Source organism: Phalacrocorax aristotelis, chromosome 18 (genome assembly GCF_949628215.1).
Source record: "Phalacrocorax aristotelis chromosome 18, bGulAri2.1, whole genome shotgun sequence".
In the NCBI taxonomy this organism is placed as follows: Eukaryota; Metazoa; Chordata; class Aves; order Suliformes; family Phalacrocoracidae; genus Phalacrocorax; species Phalacrocorax aristotelis.
Window position 1 is genome coordinate 3,497,028 of NC_134293.1, and position 18,888 is coordinate 3,515,915.

An 18,888-nucleotide genomic window follows, 5' to 3' on the forward strand; every position below is an offset into this window, starting at 1 on the left:
CTTTTAATGTCAAAGGAAGCTCTCTGTACTGATTTTAAGTTTTCCAGATGTAGAACCAGCTTTTAACCCAAGGGAAGCCCCCTGGGCCTGGGCCTTCTCCAGGGCCTTTCGTGCATGGCCATATTTGAAAGCCACTGACTTGACTAGAAAAAATTACTCATTTTTTTAGTTCCCAATGTAGTGTTTTCTGTGCACTATGCTTAAAACAAGGTAAATAATGATAACAAAAACTACTGAAGTATTTTGCAATACAGTCCCCCCACGGTAAACGCGTGCTTGCCCAGGAACGAGTATAACCCGGAAGCCAACGCGCCCCTCTGTGATTGGTTCTAAGCGCAGAGGTGGAAGGCGGGAGGGGCTCAGTCTGCCATTTGCTGATTGGAGGCTCAGGCTGTTTCCTGTCAGCTGATTGGCGCCGGGGCGGAGGCGGGAAGGACGGACGCTGAGGAGGGCCGCTGCCGTCTCAGGTGAGCGCTCGCCCGTTGCCTCCCGTGGGGCGGAGCGCGGCTGTGAGGGGAGCGGGCTCGCTGCAGGGCGGGGGGAGAGGGAGGGAAGGGGTTTCGAGGGGACCCTACCTCTTAAAGAAGGTAAAGGAAGCGCCCCTGCGCAGGCCGGGCGACAGGCACAGGAGAACGAGAGCAGCTTCCTCAGCGCTCCCTGCCCTCGGCCGCAGCGAGGCAGGAAATTCCCCCCAGGGCTGGAGCTCGGGCAGAGCCGAGGCGGCGGCGGGATTTCTTTGGGGAGCGGCCCCGGTGCTTCCGAAGGCGCTCCCGAGCGGATCGAAGGGTCCCCCCGCCTTCCCGGTGTCCCGGACCCCTGCCGCCTCCTGCCCCCTTTGGTGCTGAACCCTTCCCACCGCCCCGACGGGGGCTTCCTTTTTTCTTGGGCAAAGCTCCGTTCAAAATAGTGGTCGTTTAAGCGCCTCCTCGTGTCCTCCCCCCCGCCCTATGTTAGGGAAAAGCCTTCTAATGGGGTGTGGTTACATTTTTGGAAGAAGGGGTGGGATGTAAGTTCATGTTAGCGATCTCTTTTTAATGGGGTTTCTTCTTTCCGTTGAGAAAGTTGATGATGCAGCTGAATCATGCCATGCATCGGTGGTTTTTTGATGTATATGTTTACTCATTAGAAATCAGATGAGGGCACAGGTTAGTGAGTTAATTTATCACAGGGAATCTGCTTTTATTCTGTAAGGAAAAAAACCAACCCTGTGTTGTTTATAAAAAGTAGTCCTTTTTTAAAGCCATCTATGCCTCTTCAGTAATTTAATTCAATAATTTCAACACTTTATCATGGTCGGGAAACTGACTTTCTTTTATTACCTGGAGTGAGAGAAATGCAAGATAATACTCATGGAATGGTAAAGTGACTGACACCTCATCTTCTCCTGAGTGATTACTGTATTATTCGTGGAAGAAAAGTATTAAACATCTCATTTTTAAAGGCAGTGTGTATTTTCTCATTGTTTTAAAATGAACAGTACAAGTTACTGTTGTCAGCTGTATCTTTGTAGTTTGCAGCGTCTTGGAGTTCAAGCTAATGCACCTGCAGAATTGAAAAACTGGCTATTTTTAATTATTAAATATCCTAAAATACTTTTCCCCACGAGAATTTGGGTTCTCAGCCCCACAACGTTCAGTCTGAGAAACAGAATCTGAAATTATGTCTGTGGTTCACCATACTTTTACTTAAATTGCTGATGTTACTATTCAGATGGTGGCAGCTTGCTTTTATGTGTGATGAGGACCAGGTCTGAACTGATGGTGTGTAGTATAAATTCCTATATGCCAGCTCTGTAAACATCCTGAACTGCTTAGCTCCCTTATCAGGTTAGTAGTTTCTGCTTGTTTCTGTTTGGACCTGTATGTTGTTTCACGCTTTGCCTGGTTGTTGGAGTTGGCTTGTTAATACTGGTTTTCTTTATTGCAGTTATAAACCTGAAGTAAATGGGACGAAGAAGTGGCGATGTCTTCCGATGTGTCAGAATATACTATTGGGGGAGTGAAGATCATGTTCCCTTGCAAGGCTTACCCTTCACAACTTGCTATGATGAATGCTGTAAGTACAATTTATGCTAATATTTGCTAAACGAGTAGCTTCTATTTTCCAGTACCTATCAGCGTTTAGAAAACTAACATATTAAATTCAGAGCCTCCAATATCTTGAGAATTTCATTTGTAATGTAACTTACTGTTCTCTGTGCTGTACGATGGTGTCTGGCCCATGACTTGGGAATGCGGAAGTACGGTTTGGGTTTGTGAGCTAAGAAACAAGTTATGCGTTATTTAAAATATATGGTTATTTAACTAGATATACAGTAATATAATTTTATATTATTTTGCAAGTGTATAAGGAGGGAGTGATCCAGTAAAACATCTGTGTTTTAAACAATGTTTCAATAATTGTTCCCTTTCTGGAGAGTTTTTAAAAATTAATTATTACACTTTACATTTAAACAGCTTTAAACAGTTTTAGCCATTTTTAAACACTTTTTCTCCATGGGACAAATGGTTTGGTTGTCTGGCAGATGTTTTCAATGTTTTGTAAGACTAAAGAAAGCAAGCTAGCCCCAACAGGTATTGCTGTTAGCAGGTGAGTATTGCACTGCCCTGTGAGTGAACCTTGGAGCGATGCTAATGAGGCATGTTCCTCTTGAGAGAAATACAGCTAAGGCTTGTTGGCCCGTTGTTATTATTAAAGGTGGCTGGGGGGGAGTTGTTTCTTTGGTTTGGGGTTTTTTTGTTTTGTTTGTTTTATAAAAAGACAACTAGTGTCCTGATCTACTTTTAGACGTTACTTACAGCTTTGCTAAAGGCATCCTTTTTGGTTTTTATTAATTCTGGTTTCGTTCTTGTCATTCTCCTTAAAGATTGTTAAGGGCTTAAATAACAGGCAACACTGTTTGTTGGAGAGCCCTACAGGAAGTGGCAAAAGCTTGGCATTGCTTTGTTCTGCATTATCATGGCAACAGTCTCTGTATGGTGAGTTGTCTTAGCGTCTGTTTGCCTAGTTTTTTATTACCAAAATATATTACAGTGAATTTTTGTTGTTATCAGCCCTTAAATATTTGATTTCAGGACTCTAACCAGGTCTTTGTTACGCATATCGCCTTATTGGCAACATAAAACAGTAATAGCCAGTAATGCTAAGATGGATTTAGCTATCTGTTATCATAAGGGAATTATATGCCTGTTGGAACTTAGAAAGAAAATACTTGTGGGTTGTAGTTATGCAGATTGAATTGGAAAAGAGGGGTATTTTTCAGTTCTGCAAGTTGTTACAGTTCTTTGCACTGCGGTTCTTCAAAGGGTGGCGACAGCTTGTTCAGACTTTGTAGAGATACAAGGTTTATAACTGATACCTAAACAAAAGCTTTCATCTTAACTATTTTGAAAGTATAGTTCTCATGTATAGTCTTGAGTGGTTTTTAGTGGAAGACAAATGACTGTGTTCTTTAGAGAAATCACCGCTTACATCGTCATGTGAAAAGGAAGACAGAAAGCCAGAGACCTCACCGCCCTGTCACTGTACCTGTCATTCCCAATTGAAGAGCAACGAGGCTGCAACAAGTTTGAATCATGGTGCTTCTTGTTCTTCTAATAATTACGAAACAGGGAGTTCCGTAAAACCTGGAAGCCCGCTGACAAACAGAGGTAACTTCATACATAGGTGGCTAAAAATCTGTTCTGGAAGTGAAATGTGAGGCCAGCGATGTCAGCTTTTTTGCTTTCAAGTCAGGGACTTTTTTTTAACATCATAATACCAGAGTATTACATGATTCTGCCCTGCTTGGAAATCTGTATGTAAATGGTTGTTAGTTGGTCTAGAAATGTCTAATGCTATTTCCTACATCATGTATATTTATAGCAAATTATATTTTTAAAATGTTGCCCTTATTTAATGCATTCCTAGTAGTGGACATACCTTTTAATTTTATTTTTAATTACAGAATATAATGAAAATGAAACGCTAGCTTCGAAATTGTCTGCCAAAAAAAGGTTATCTCTATGTGACAAAGAGAATGATGATTTTCAAGTAGACAGGAAAAGGATTCGTCTTTTAGAAACTGAGCAGCAGGTGAGCAAAGTTTATTGGCAGTGAAGTAAACCAGGCGTGGCTCAGTAAAGCTGTCAAATGCCAATCAGCATTTCAGAGAGGGCATAGAGAGTAGTTGAGTCATGTCACAGCCATAGGTTAGATTGACAGATTTTTGCTTCATCTTTATTGTTACTTGTCACAAAGGAGTCCATTGTTGCACTGAATTGTTCATGACACCAGCTCCTAAATTGCATCTTGCATATTTAAACACCTAATATCCCCAAAATATATTTATCCCTAGTTGATCTGTAATATTAAGTCAAAGTATGAGATTCTAGGGTTGAAAGTGCTCTTGCAAATATGTATTAGGAAGACGAATGATACTGTGAATATATTAGAGTTCTGTTTTATATCCTGTCAAATGTAGTTATCTCTGGCCTAATATGTGGAGTGCAATAATTCTGTAATGTTTTCATCTGACTCAGTACTTGTGTCCAGATGTGCGCTTTTACATTGCTTTAGAGTATTGCTCTAAATTAAGTTTTTAGATCAATATTGTTTGAATTTATTTCTTGCTTTAGTTATGAAAATGTTCTGCTTATATCTATATAGTATTAGAATTTCTACCAGTTTTGTAACAGTGGGAAATGAAAGAAAAGCTCAGCAATAATTACAGACTTTTGTTGTTACTGAATTTTGTAATTAAAACTTTATAGCTTTTCTCAAATTACTTCTGTGTGGCTTAGATTTAAACTGTTAATGAGTATTAACGATGCACTGTGTTGCTGAAACAAACCCAGTGTAAATCAGTTGAAACAAAATCACTGACTGCCAGTGTAAGCACATACTTCTGTCCAGTGTATTTGAACACAGTACTTTTTTTCCCCACCAGGTTAGAAAACGTCATTGTTTTGCAAAAGGAGTGCAGCTAGTTGATGCTTTAGAAGTTTATAATAAAAAAAAAAATGGAGAGCTGATTGTTCACTCTGAAAAAAGTGTGAAACCCACTACTTTTTCTACCAAAATAGTAAGTAATATAGTAATACCTTTTACATCAGGACTGTTAATTCAAGAGCAATTAAAAAAATTACTGTAAAGAGATTATGTGTGAAATGCAGCTTGTTAATATAGTTTCAGAAAGCACTGTACCTCCAGCTGCGTTACAGCCTAATGTAAAGGTTCCCAAGAGTGTAAGTCGCTTTAGAGTAATATGTTGTCACTATCAGCAGGGAGAACTGCAGTGGCTTTTACTCCTAATAGTGCTGTCTAACCAATGTGGTTTGCAAAGTGTAAATTGTGAAAGCTGTTGTTCTAACTGGTGGGCTGAACTCTCTTACACTGTGGCTCCCCAGTAGCACAGAATCTGGCCCAGCAATTCAGCCTGTAAACTTTCAGCAGGTGACAGCAGTTGTAGAGCAGATACAGATCTGTGTGTTAAGTCTGATTCATAGTAGATTTATGACATTATGGAAGAACTTGAAACTAGGACCATGGCAATGAAGTGACATCAGAGCCTGTAGATTTTGTTCGACTTGCCATTCATTGTTTTGTGGTGTATGTAGTAAATGAAAGACAGCATAATATTAATGTGTGTGCCTTTTAGACCTTGAGAAAGCAGTATGGAGAAAGTTGGAGCTGATCATTACAATATATTGTAATAAAAAAAAGAGTAATTAAATATTACACTTGAATAAGAAGAAAAATCCTGTGTGTTACAGTGATAGATTTGTTTTGGGGGTGGTTTTTTTGTTTGGTTGTTTCTTTTTTTTTTTTAAGTTAGCTCTTTCCATAGCAGAACTACCACATAAGAAGCTAAGATACAAACGTGCAGCTGTTTCTGCAGCTTTCTGCTGAGCATTTTCTGCATTTGTTGGTGTTTGAATCTTATTGATTTTACATAAAAGCTTGTTGAAGCAGAACCAGTAGAAGACGAAATCTGCGCAGTAGCGATGAATGTCAGATCCCAAATTACGTTAGTGATGTTCCCATGAATGCTTATCAAGGGCTGTGATGGAAATAGAGGAGCATGCCATGAAATCATGAAATTGTATGATTTTGAGGCAAATACAAGAAAGGAATAAGGTCTGACCTTTACTTCCTTCTTCAGTACAGAAATCTACTTTCTTCTTTCAAAAGACAAAGAACATTCTTCCTTTCCAATATACTTTTTTAATGTTTATGGTAATACCCATCTGTAGGTAACTCGGCTTCTAAGTAGAGGGTTTTAGATGCGTGTTTGGAAATATGCCTGGTTTCAACAAGTGTTTCAGGTCTTTTTCCACCTCTTCCCACAGCACCTGGCTCTTTTTATGGCTGAAATTAGCTTCTCTTTTAATCAGTGTATGTTTTAACTTCAAGGGCTGTTTTCCAGTATACTATGCTTCTGTAAACAGAAAAGAAGCCAAAAGCTTTCGTATTACTCTAAGACACTGGGAGCTAAATCCTTTCTTGACAAAAGTGAATCTGTGTTCTAGGTCATTTGATGGGAAGTAATTTTTAGTAGTTTTGGGAAGCTCCGTATATTTTTGGGTAGGATTTGAAATGCTTTGTGCCACTGCACTTCAACTGGTAGTTTGGAATACAAAGGCCAGCAGAGTGTGCTGTTGATTTTCAAATAGAGACCTTCCTTCCTTCCTTGGTTGTAAAATTTGCTGTGGTACTTTGGTGTGGGTATTTGAAAACCTTGATTTACAACTTCTAGAGATTTCATGTAGTAAAGAAAACTGAAAACTTTTAGTATAGATAAACTAACTGTTAAATAATGAAATACAGAATCATAATCTGATTTTCTAGGAAAACTTCATTTTTGTAACTGTAGTTAGGTGTATGCGTGTGTTATGTGCTTTTGGTGGGTCTGACTGTACAGTATAGTATTCACCTATACTGTTGACTACTTCTTTAGAAAGAAGTAACCTAAGAAGAAATAAAAGTGTTTATTTCTGTTAAGGTGTCTCTTTAAGCATGAAAGGAGTGTTTATTTCTTTGGAAAAAAGGTTTCTTTTTAAGAGTGAGGGAGTAAGGTATTATTTTCCAGTGACGAACTTTTACTTTAGCAGACTGAGAACTTGTCTGGTATCAAGAAACAATTGTAGAAAGTAAGACCTTATTTATTGTTAGTAGTTCTGCAGCTTAGCTACGTTAAGTTTAAGGCGTAAAGAACATCACAGCCTTAGGCTGTTAGGTATAAAAATGGTTTTCTAGTGTAACTGATGAACATAACCTCAGTTGACTTTATTTCAGCACTTGTCATAATGGACTGTGTGTTTAGGATGGTATGATAATGCAACAAAAATATTTTCTCAATACATGAGATAACCCTCCCTTTGTATATCTTCTGTTTTATTATAGTCAGTCCTGTGGTTAAAACAAAGTTAGTTCCTGGTCAAATATTCGTTTTTATAGCCCAACAGATAGGGAGTGTGTTGGTGGTTGTAAGAGCATGAGAGGTGCTGCTGAGAGGTGGTGCCAAGCGTTGCTGCATCAGAACAGCCCCTGAAGGTCCAGCGGGTGAGGATCTTCTGCCCAAGGTGACTGCCCGTTCTTAGCTGCTCTCAGTCCAGAGCCTGAGAGTCCATTTCTGTCCTTCTGCTGTTGATTCTTGCAAGAAAGGGCAGTTCTGGTGCAAGTTTAAATGAGAAATTATACCTTTACAGTACTCTCTTGATTACTTCTGTCAAAGCATACGGTCTGAGAAACTAGGGCAGCTGGGTTAAGGAATCCCCATTTATACTAGGTAAAAAAAGTAAACAGTAAATGGAGAGCAGAGTAACAAACACTTGGGGTATCAAAAAACAACTGTGAAAAGAATCTGTCTTAATGTGCTAGCCCATTGCAGTTTAACATATTGCTTACAACGTTCACAATGGAGTTTGAGTGACTTCTGTTACACATTCCAGGAGACTGGCAGCCTGTTACAATCATGGTCTGGACTCCAGAATAGGCTAATTTACCACGATGGGATGAAGAAAGTTGTGGATTTGTATTACATGCTCTCACCTGACACCGTATCTGATCCTTTTCCTGCTGATTGACATTTTGAATAAGCTCTTTGAAGCAAGTTCCAGCTTAATTAAAACGTTTGCTTGGTTAGCAGTGATCTGTGAAAGCCTGTGATAAATATTGAACCGGGTTCACCTGCTGGTTACTGTGAGAGGATAAACAGCTGCTTTGTGTACTTTAATCAAGAGGCTGCAGCAGCAGCAGAATACTGTGCTTTTTGAGAGCTTATAAAGGAATGGTTGAAAAGCTCTGGTAATGTCACTGCTGATATCTTGCTAGATTGTTCTTGTGTGATATTTCACACAAGAGGTATTCACTGCTGTGTCATTTAGATGGCTTTGTAGCTGGGAAATGTAGATGAAGATATGAAGAACTCCTCTTACCTCTTTGTGTTTCAAAGATCATAGCCTCAGTGTTTGTTTAGCTCTATTTTACACATAGGACAGGTTGGTAGACTTAATTATTCTTCCTTTAATCAGACTTCCGTGTTTGTGCCATATAAATGTTGATGTGATAGGCTGTTTTATCTATCCCCTGACAGAAGTAAAACCAAGCTGGATTAGTCTAAGGTCCATATAGTCTGGTATCTGATCTCTAACAGCATCTGTTACTGGATGTTTCTGATTAAATACCGCAGAAAGTAGAGGAGGATCTATTCCCCCCCCAAATGAAAATCTCTATCCCAGATTCAAACAGCTGAAAACAGGTTTAGTTCTGAAGCCAGAGGGTATTATGAGATAGTTTTCTGTTGTCTTAATATTATTTATTTCTGCTCAACCCCCCTGATTCTTTCATAAATTGAAACATTTTCTAATCGTACTATAGTATAACCGGTATCTCTGCATTATGAGTCTAAAAATTTGTCCTTTGAGGCGGCACTGCTGTGGGAACTGCCATATTATTTATCACTTTGTTCAGCTGGAGAGTGTTCTCTTTCCTTTTGCCATAATAATGGGAGATTAACACCACGTTAGATTTTGCTATGTGATATCAATAGCAAAATCTTTTTAGAGAAATACAGAATTAAAATAGTTTGGTTTTAAAAAAATGTAAAGATGGTCAAACCATTTTCTTAAAGGATAACAAAGAATTCCAGTGGAAATTGACACACTTGAATAATGTCCAAATAACATGCAGTCAACTTTTAAACTATGTTCTAAGCATTTTCTTCAAGTTTCTCTTCATTATAAGGACTTTCTAGACAGGTTTTATTTATTTATGTATTTTGAGCTAACGGTGTCTGTGGCATTCACAAATGTTGTGACTACTGCAGGCAGTTTTATACTCATACAAGTTACTATAAAATCAGTCTGAGTTTACAACTCTGTGTTGATTATTTTTTTAAAGAAACTTTTTAAAGTTAAAGGTAACATTTTAAAACTGGAATACTGGGTAAAGTGCTCTTAAAGACAGTATTATACCAATTTCAAACCTTGTAAGTAAATCTTTTAAGGCAACCTGTAAAATACTGTAATTTATAAGCCTTATACATAAGGAACACTCTTTTAATTCTTTTAATGAAAAGAAATATGTCTGGTTATTTAACCCACCACAGAAGAGCTTTCTGTTTACGTTTATGTATGTATATATTTACTTGAACTGCATTTTCCTGTTGGTAGAACAACTTTTACAAAATAGCTGCCTGAGTGGTCCTAATCTTTTTCTATTACTTTTATTTGGCAAACTAAATGTGAAGCTTAGCATTAGCAGTGAAGTATTAGTGGTATGATATCACTGAATTCTGCATATTCTTTTTATGTCTGAAAACACAATCTGACTTGAATTAGAATTAAAAGATGAACGTGCTCTTAAAGGCCCTACACAGTAAGTAAACTCCTTCTGTTACATTAATTGTTAGCACGGTAATGTGGTTTTCATTATTTCAAAGAGCAAACTAGAATATAGATGATAGAAATATCAGGTACAATTTGCATTGCAGTTTTCTGCGTGAGTACAAACCGAGTTGAGTATTGCCACATATGTAACATATACCATATGTCAGCTGTTTCCTGCTTCGCTGTTGACAAGAGCCCCATTCATAACTCTTCTTTTTATCCTTTCAGTGAATAAGTAATTATTCAATATAGAAGGCAGGATATTTGGAACTGGCTATTTAATGTGGCAGCACACCGTAATGAAATCTGCTGTTACTGGCAACCTGAGAGGGGAAAGTAACAATTCCAGCATGGGTGTAACTTTATCTGCTTTAGGGCCTGTTTATTTGGCACATCAGTGAACCTTTTATCCCAGTGAGTGACAGCTCCAGAAGGGTTACATTTACATGCGTTCTATCAAGTATTGTAATATTTAATGGCGGACAAGACTGAGTGGGACTAAGGGTAATACGAACTTGCTTTTGCTCAGAGTGGAGGCTAAAAGACAGCTTGATCCCCAGAACTGTGGTGTAACACACGGCATAACTGAGCATTTGTTTATAATGGGTAATCTTACTGATTACAATTAAAAGGGGAGGGAGGAGTATTTGAGCGGGCAACTACACGTTGTTACTGGCACTGTCATCTGAAAACCAAACACACACTCTTTTTACACTAGAAGAATTAATTATTTTTTGATGGGAGGTGTGTGTGGACATGGTTACTCGTGAGTTATTTTGTTTTCCTTGTGTCTTTTCATGCTAATTATTACAATTTTGTGACTGTCGTTCCAGTATGTATATTATGAAAGATGGTGCTTCTCAAGAGGAAGAGAACTGGCTTTTAACAAATATTTTACAGGATTAGGTTCTGTTTAGAATTATTCCCTATTTTGTCTTTTATTCTCATAGTTACTAGACGGCCTTTGACATAATGGCATGACAAACGTTTCTGATGGAGAGTATATGATGTAGTATGTTTATCTGCAAACAGATTTCTTTAAACTGTTCAGATTTCTTCTGCTTGTTTTAAGGAAAAACATAGTATTTTAATTTGGGTGTCTGGTCCCCAGGTTTCTTCATTTAAGGTGTTGAACAATTCTTGTTCTGTAACAGGAGTGTCCTTATGCTGCAGCTTAAATGAGAGAAGTTTGTTTGAATTATTCATATGTGTAAATACACCACTGGAATAATAATTCTTTCTATGATTTGGTTATGATAAAGTTGTATCTAGTGATAGCTAGAAGTTTTTTAAGATTTTTCAGGCATGAGGACATGGTATGTATGCTTTAGCATTTAAACTTTTTGACGTTTGATAGGCCAAGCGGTGATTTAACAGGCTATCTTGAACTATGCAAGAAGGCATTTTCCAAATAGACCATCAGCAGATTTAGCATGTTCATTTTACGCTGGGATTTTGTTAATCTCTTTTTTGGTTTGGGTTGCAGCCTTCTGGACCTTGCACTGAGTGTTCCTGTTCTTCTGGAAAAGAAACTGATAAAGGTACTAATAACGCAAAGAAGAAAGAAAATGGAGACCGGTCGTTCATTCCCAAAATATTTTTTGGAACACGAACACACAAGCAAATATCCCAGATTACTAGAGAGTTGAAGAGAACAGCGTATTCCAGCGTCCCTATGACAATTCTTTCTAGCCGGGATTATACCTGTATTCATCCAGTGGTATCTAGTAGTGGTAGTAACAGGAACGAAATGTGTGTAGAATTGCTGGAAGGAAAGCATGTGAGTAATTTTGTTTCAGAAAATGAGCATTCATTTAAACATATTGAAATGAAATGTAGTTGAACAGTTGGAATAAGTAATATTTTTTACTTCTTTACTTCTTTATACTATGTTGGTTACATTCTTCTGGTAATTTAGTTTAAATTAAATATTAATTGTTAGAAAATGTTGATACACAGTATCGATACTGAAAAATTATGATGATAGGAATAATATTTGACTGCTAGGTTAATGTTCTTAGTAAGACTTAAATTGTCCTTGGTTTTATAGGTGAAGAAGAAAGCGTCCTTTATCGATGTACATCTTAGCAACATAAATCTGCCTATTTTCTTTCTGACGTGATGTGTTTTCCATTATTGTCTGACATAAAAAATAGCTGTTAAATGCTTCAGAGAAATAAAGTCAAATGCACATAACAGCTTAGAGGATTTAAGCTTACTTGTTTTTAATTATTTCTTGCAAGCACTAACCATCTATCTGTGCTTATTTGCTTTTAGGGCAAGTCCTGTCTTTACTATCACGGTGTTCATAAGCTCAGTGAGCACCATGCCCTACAGTCTGCACACAGGTTGTATCAGGCTTGGGACATTGAAGATCTAGTGAGTCTGGGAAAGAAACTTCGGGCCTGTGCATATTTTGCAGCCAGAGAACTAATGGTGGGCGCCGATATTGTGTTTTGTCCTTATAACTACCTCCTAGACCCCCAGATTCGTGAGAGTGTAAGTATATTTGTAAGATGATTGCAATAACTGAAGTTGAAGGGAAGTTAGAAACACAATATTCAGTGGCTTCAGTCAGTTGAAATCCAATTTATAGCCAAAATATTACCTACAAAATAACTCCTGGGTTAAAGAATTTTTTTCTCTTTCTTCCTAACACCCCCCCTTACACCCCTCCTGCCAAATGAGCATTTCTGTGTTCCAAGTAGTGCTTCCACTGGTCTCATGCTCTGGCTGATCAGTCACATGGGTTTTTTTCGATCGGTGGAAAAGAAACCCTTACAAACTTCACAATTGTTTGGTTTATGGAGACTGTAGTAGGTTCAGATTGTATTCATCCAGGCTGAGATAAGGCTTTTTCTTCCCCACCCTGGGTTATTTTCTAGGTTACAGAAATTGGATCAAAAAGCTGAAAACTTTCTATTGCTTACACCATGATGCAGAACATGCACTTTTTAAACAGGATCCTGTTGGTTGCTGTTTCTCATTAATGTTTTTCACTCTGTTTTACTAGATAATAATTTTCTTTTCTAGATGGAAATTAACCTAAAAGGCCAAGTAGTCATTTTAGATGAAGCCCATAATATTGAGGACTGTGCTCGGGAGTCGGTGAGCTACGGCGTTACAGAAAGTCAGCTAAGAGCTGCTCAAGAAGAGCTGGATTTCATGGTCAATAACAACATCAGGCAGAAGGATCATGAGCCCCTTCGGGCTGTGTGCTACTCGTTGACAAAGTAAGGCAACTCTTTCTAATTCCGTTATATCATTAGTATTTTTTAAAATTACATTCAGATTCCTTTTGCTGATGCAATTTACTGGTTACTATGTTGCATCAGATAAAATGCCACAGAGTTATACTTCAAACTACGCAGTCACCTGGTTTTTGTTCACTTGAGGAATCCAGAGGGGTTTGATCTATTTTAAATAATACTCTTTCTTGAAGGGAGGCCTTGAAATTCTGTTTTGAAAAGTACGTTATGATTTTGAATGATGTGCTGATCTTTATGGGCTCACTGTCCTGGTTTGTGAAGTTCTGTATGAAAATTTTACCTAGGATAGACAATTTTTATCTTTCACATGCTTCTGTTTGCTTATTTGACAAATAGTAATAGCATTATTTTATCAAAGCATTAATTCATATTTATAACATGTTTTCGGAACCTGGGATGGGAATTGTTTGGAACAGGCTGGAATCTGTTCGTGGAATCAGATTGGAATCTATTTGGAACAGATTCTTAATAGTTGAAAGTGAATTTACCAGTCGTGCCCTTTGCTTTCCCTGCGAAACAACTCGGACTTGAGCAAAGAGTTAAGGGTCTGAAAAACTGGGGTACATGCAAATTCTCAGAAGAGACTTGTTGAAGTCTTTAGAGAATTCAGGTAGCAAATTCTGTGAACAGGGTATGCTCTATCCTCTTTGAATTTCTGATTAATCTCAGGAGAAAGTTGTCCACACAGAACTACTGATCATTCTTTCTCCCTGGACAGTGTCAGTAGAATGTGGTTTTAATGGTTTGCTTTTGTACTGAAATCAAGGATGTGCTGATGGTCTTAGTACCTGCCTTGTTGGAACACAAGAATCATGGATTTCAGTGGATGGAGAAATATGGATGATTGAGGGACTGGTTTTGAAAGCAAGATTTGATCAGTAGGGCAGAAGCTGAAAAACCAGAAAATGTTCTGCTCTTCTCTGCTCCTTTCTGTAGCCATAGAGGAAAAAGTCCTAAGAGTGAAAAGAGAAGGTAAAACCCGGAAACTATGGAGACAGAATTGGAAGGGGGAAGACCTGAGCAAAAGTTGAAAATCGTGAGAGGGGATGGAATGAAAGCCAATGGACTGGGGGCAGAAGCTCAGGAAGGAGGAAAAGAAACAAGGTGTCAAGGGCAAAAAGTCTTTCAGGTGGAGTGGGAACACAAGAAAGCTGAAACAATGTCAGAAGAGTCTGTCACCACTGGAGAATTTGGAATTCAGCTCTCTAACCCTTAAGTTTTGAACCTTTTCTTTTGAGGGATCCAGGGACTGAAAGAATTCAGAAACACACTGCGAATGAAACCTTGGACAGCAAAGTAGCAGAATGAAAGTGAATAATCACAGAATCATAGAATGTCCTGAGTTGGAAGGGACCCACAAGGACCATCGAGCCCCACTCCTGTCCCTGCACAGGACACCCCAAATTCACACCATGGCTCTGAGGGCCTTGTCCAAGTGCTGCTTGAATATCGCCAGGCTGGTGCCGTGATGCCTCCCTGGGGAGCCTGTTCCAGGGCTCCACCACCCTCTGGGGGAAGGACCTTTCCCTAATACCCAGCCTAACCCTCCCCTGGCACATCTCCCTGCCATTCCCATGGGTCCTGTCACTGGTGACCTGAGAGGAGAGACCAGCGCCTGCTCTACCTCCTCCCCTTGGGAGGGAGCTGCAGAGTGCCATGAGGGCTGCCCTCAGCCTTGTCTTCTCCAGGCTGAACAACCCAAGTGACTTCAGCCGCTCCTCATACGCCTTCCCCTCGAAGCCCTTCACTGACTCTGTGGCCCTCCTCTGGACACTCTCTAGCAGCTTTATATCCTTGATGTCCTGTGGCGCCCAACACCGCCCACAGCATTTGAGGTGAGGCCACACCAGTGCAGAGCAGAGCAGGACAATCCCCTCCCTCACGCGGCTGCGATGCAGGGCTTGATGCACCCCAGGACTCGGTTGGCCCTCTTGGCTGCCAGGGCACACTGTTGGCTCACGTTCAACTTGCTGTTGACCATAACCCCCAGGTCCCTCTGCAGAGCTGCTCTCTATGATACAAGTGGCTTTGAAGTTAACTGAACTCTGATTCAGTGCATGTCAAATCATCATTTTGTTGCATTAGTGGTTGGTGAAATAGACTTTGGAGTACACTACAGCAAGTACTTCACCATTTTTCCCATCCTTTCTGTATTCTGAGAGTTAATGTTTATGTGTCGCAGAGACAAGTGACTTTTCGTTTTCTCTTTTGCAGAAGCTAGTTCTCCTACCTTGGATATTTCAAATGTTAAAGTTTAGTAAAAGGCAAGAACAGCATGGCTGGAGACTTGATTGCCTCAAGCTTTTTAACCTTATCAGAAAAACTAAGGTTGATTGTCTTGGTAAATCTGCCAACAGCATGAAAAGCAGTTGTGGAAAGCAGAAGACTGGGTGTAAATAGCCAGTAATTGGTAAAATGCTGTTGCATAGTGACATGGCTTTGCCAAATGCACGGGTAATTAGAAAAATCTAGTTTCAGTTATAAAGATCCTGGTTCCTCATTCCAGAAAGCACTTAAGCGCGGGCTTAGTGCCACAGAGGTGCTAAAATGACCTTTCTGAGCAACTTTAAGATATACCAACAGAGGTATGCTGGCAGGCTTCTCTGATGAGCTGCAGATTTACCAGGACCAACTCCTTTGTTCAATGGAGTAAGCTGTGTGAGCAATGGGGTTTTCTGGTAGGGAGAGAAGGAGCACATATACTTTCTTGACTTGAAGGGACGTTTGTAATATTTGTTAAATCTTTTCCTGAAAACATTGCATACACCAATTTTTACTTCAAAACCATAGATATCTTTCTGGTTAATTTCTGCTTAATGCTTTATTCTGAAATACCTGTTAAGTTATTTTTAAGTAGATGCTTTAAAGCTTTTAGAATTTGCTTTTTTTGTGATATTTTAGTATTGGGAAGGTCGTTTTCTTAAGTTTGTATTTGCACTTATAGCACAACCATTTCAAAAGTGTGTGTTGGTGTTTGAAGTTCATAACAGGGAAACAGAAGTTTTATGTTTCCTGAAATGTTTTATCCATTGTAAATCTGTTTCGTTTCTGTCATAGTGGCCTTTTCCTGACTTTAGTTCCAGGTCTTTGTGATGTTACATTTGAGGAAATGGGGCAGAGTACTACTCTGGTGAAGTTCCGCCTGTGTTGGTGATGATCATTCCTTAATAAGATGAAGCAAATTATAGCCAAAGAAGTGATTGTTATGGTAGTATTTATGCAGTTTTTGTTTGTATTTACCTGGCAAAGGAAAGGGTTTTTTTTCAGTTGTTCCATTGGTCGGATTATTTGCAGCTACAGGACAGGAAATCTGGAACTGAAACAGTCACTAAGCCATGTTGCTTTAGTTGATAATGATTTTACAGGTAAATATTTTGAACTGTTGTAGAAATGACAGCTGTCTTTCTGATGCCTCCTGCTGGTTGATGAAACAGACAGCTTCGGCATTTCCTGAGAAGGAGGAAGCCTGCCTGCTTTTCTAGATGGAGGGAAGGTTTTGTAATCCTGCAGGGGTGATGGAGGACACATTTAGTTAGAGAAAATTTTAGCTTTGCCACAAATGAGATGATCTGCATGTTTAGATCGTGTTTTTAGAAAGTCCTATTACATTTTTGCATTGTATGTACAGTTATAGCTCTGCTTAATTTTCAAATTGTAGCAGAGTTACAAATACCTGTAGATAGGATAAAATATGCCCTTTTTATTGCCCCACTTTCCCTTACTGTGTATAAATATTAAAAGTACTCATTTCATGCCTTGAGATTTGTTCTTAATAGGAAAGCCTGCAATTTACAGGGATGATAAACCAACTTGCATCAGTTAGACTAATAATGAGTGGCTTTAAAAGTATAGAAATCTGAGGTGAGCCCGACATGTTATATCATAACAGCAGATTATATTTTAATCCTTTGATATAAAGATACTATATGATAAAATAAAAACTATAGGGAAACTTCCTTCTCACTTCAGTGAGCTGCATCAAGAGCGGTTCCACAGAAATTAGATCACTGCTGAATAACTGGCATAAGAAAAATCTAAGGAGAGAGATTCTGCTGTAGTAAAATACTTATCATCATCATAGAAGTCTGGTGCAATTTTTGAGGTTTGGTTTGTACCTGCAAAGTATCTCTAAAATGAATGCTGACGTTATTTCTGGTTTCTCGCTCTTTTACAGCTGGTTACAGGAGAGCTCTAGTCAACTAGTAGAAAGAGGATATGAAACTTCCTGTAAGGTTTGGAGTGGAAGAGAAATGCTCGCCATCTTGCACAAAATGGGAATAACTAGTATTACTTTTCCCATTTTGCAGGTAATGTTGTGCGCTATACACGTGAGTACCGGAGCGCATAATATTGATGCTGTTAAACATCTTTAAATGTACATAAGTTAAATGTTAACACATCTTTTAATTTACTGCAATATTGAAAAGCTGTCTGGAGATATACCTGATGAAAACCACGAGTAATGCACTGGAGCTACTGGGATTTGTGGATAATCAATGTTTTAAAGGATATAATTGATGGTGTACAATTATTTAAATTGAACCATTGAGTCAGTGATAATTTTGTCTGTTCTATCCATCTACATTTTTATTGACGGTTGAAATGCATTTACCCTATTTTGAAGTTTATCCCTCCTTTTTGTGTGAGCCAAGTGTGTTTAAAAGCATTGTTACTTTTCCTTCCCAATTCTGTCTTCAGTCCGACTTTATAGGGATCTTAGGTGAACTTTTAAAACAGTGTGCTGATGCTCTTGTGTATCTATAAGCTTTGTTTTTGAGAAGAGGCTTAGGATGTTGTTGACGTGGAATTTGTTCGCCTCTTCTAGAAACATCTTGCTACTGTCCTGGAAAAGGAAGAAAAAATATCTGTGTTCGGCAGAGAGGAACTTGCTGAGATACCAGTTGTGAGCCCGGCCACTCAGATTGTGCTGAAAGGGTTGTTCATGGTTCTTTTATGTCTTTTTAAAGATAATAGCAGGTCAGTGCAAATACATTGCCAGAACTGCGTGGCTGTGTTTAATTCAGCTGCTTTGCCAAAATGCCTCTTTGATTTGTGCAACACCTCGGTTATGGTGTCTGGCTTCTCAGCAAAACCTAACGCTTTGGAAAGCTTTGGAAAAATCTATTTATGTGGGAATAATTTTTAAATACTAGCAAATTTTTTTTTCATTGATAAATAAATTCAAATATTGAAGAAATTTATTTGAAGGTTAAGTGTAAATTTTCTTGATGTGTTGCCAAGTTAAATATGCGTGGGTTTTGCTTTTCTACATAACAAGACAGTAAAATGATAAGTGCTATCTTGGCTACTAATGCCAGCAGTTACTAAAAATTTCTGATTTAAACCTTATTTTTAAATATTATTGTAAAATTTTAGTTTTTCTTCAGAAAGTGTAAAATTATTTTTTATAGTTAAATTGTAAATGCATTGTAGCAGCACTGTCTTGGCTTTTTATGAGCTTAACGCTTACAGTTTATTGCCTAATTGTAGTTTTTATTGATATTTCTATATCCCTATATAGATATGCGGATGACTACAGAGTTGCTCTACAACAAACTTATGCTTGGATGAATGGAAACCAACTTGATGTTTCAGATACAAGTGCCTTCTTTACACGGCCCAAGCATAAAAGGAGTTTGCGGCAGAAAGCCGTAGTCCACATGCTCAATTTTTGGTGCTTGAATCCTGCCGTGGTAAGCTGAGTGTGAGGTAGAAGGCCTTAAGCAATTTGAGTAATAACTAATACCTTT

General features: G+C 38.6%; 1 protein-coding gene across 2 annotated transcripts in view; it reads left to right on the top strand.

Moving 5' to 3' along the window:
- Positions 1–404: 404 nt before the first annotated feature.
- Positions 405–18,888, top strand: part of BRIP1 (BRCA1 interacting DNA helicase 1) — a 64,404-nt gene continuing 45,920 nt past the window's right edge. The window contains exons 1-12 of one of the 2 annotated variants that reach the window (XM_075113368.1): positions 405–467; positions 1,927–2,055; positions 2,867–2,978; positions 3,456–3,650; positions 3,947–4,074; positions 4,928–5,062; positions 11,356–11,649; positions 12,147–12,368; positions 12,903–13,102; positions 17,313–17,445; positions 17,964–18,115; positions 18,660–18,831. In XM_075113368.1, coding sequence (XP_074969469.1) covers positions 1,963–2,055; positions 2,867–2,978; positions 3,456–3,650; positions 3,947–4,074; positions 4,928–5,062; positions 11,356–11,649; positions 12,147–12,368; positions 12,903–13,102; positions 17,313–17,445; positions 17,964–18,115; positions 18,660–18,831 — 1,836 coding nt within the window. In that variant the 5' untranslated portion in view covers positions 405–467; positions 1,927–1,962. Of the gene's footprint in view, positions 468–1,068; positions 1,146–1,926; positions 2,056–2,866; positions 2,979–3,455; positions 3,651–3,946; positions 4,075–4,927; positions 5,063–11,355; positions 11,650–12,146; positions 12,369–12,902; positions 13,103–17,312; positions 17,446–17,963; positions 18,116–18,659; positions 18,832–18,888 lie in introns of those variants that run through there. The other variant, XM_075113369.1, reaches the window with a different exon arrangement.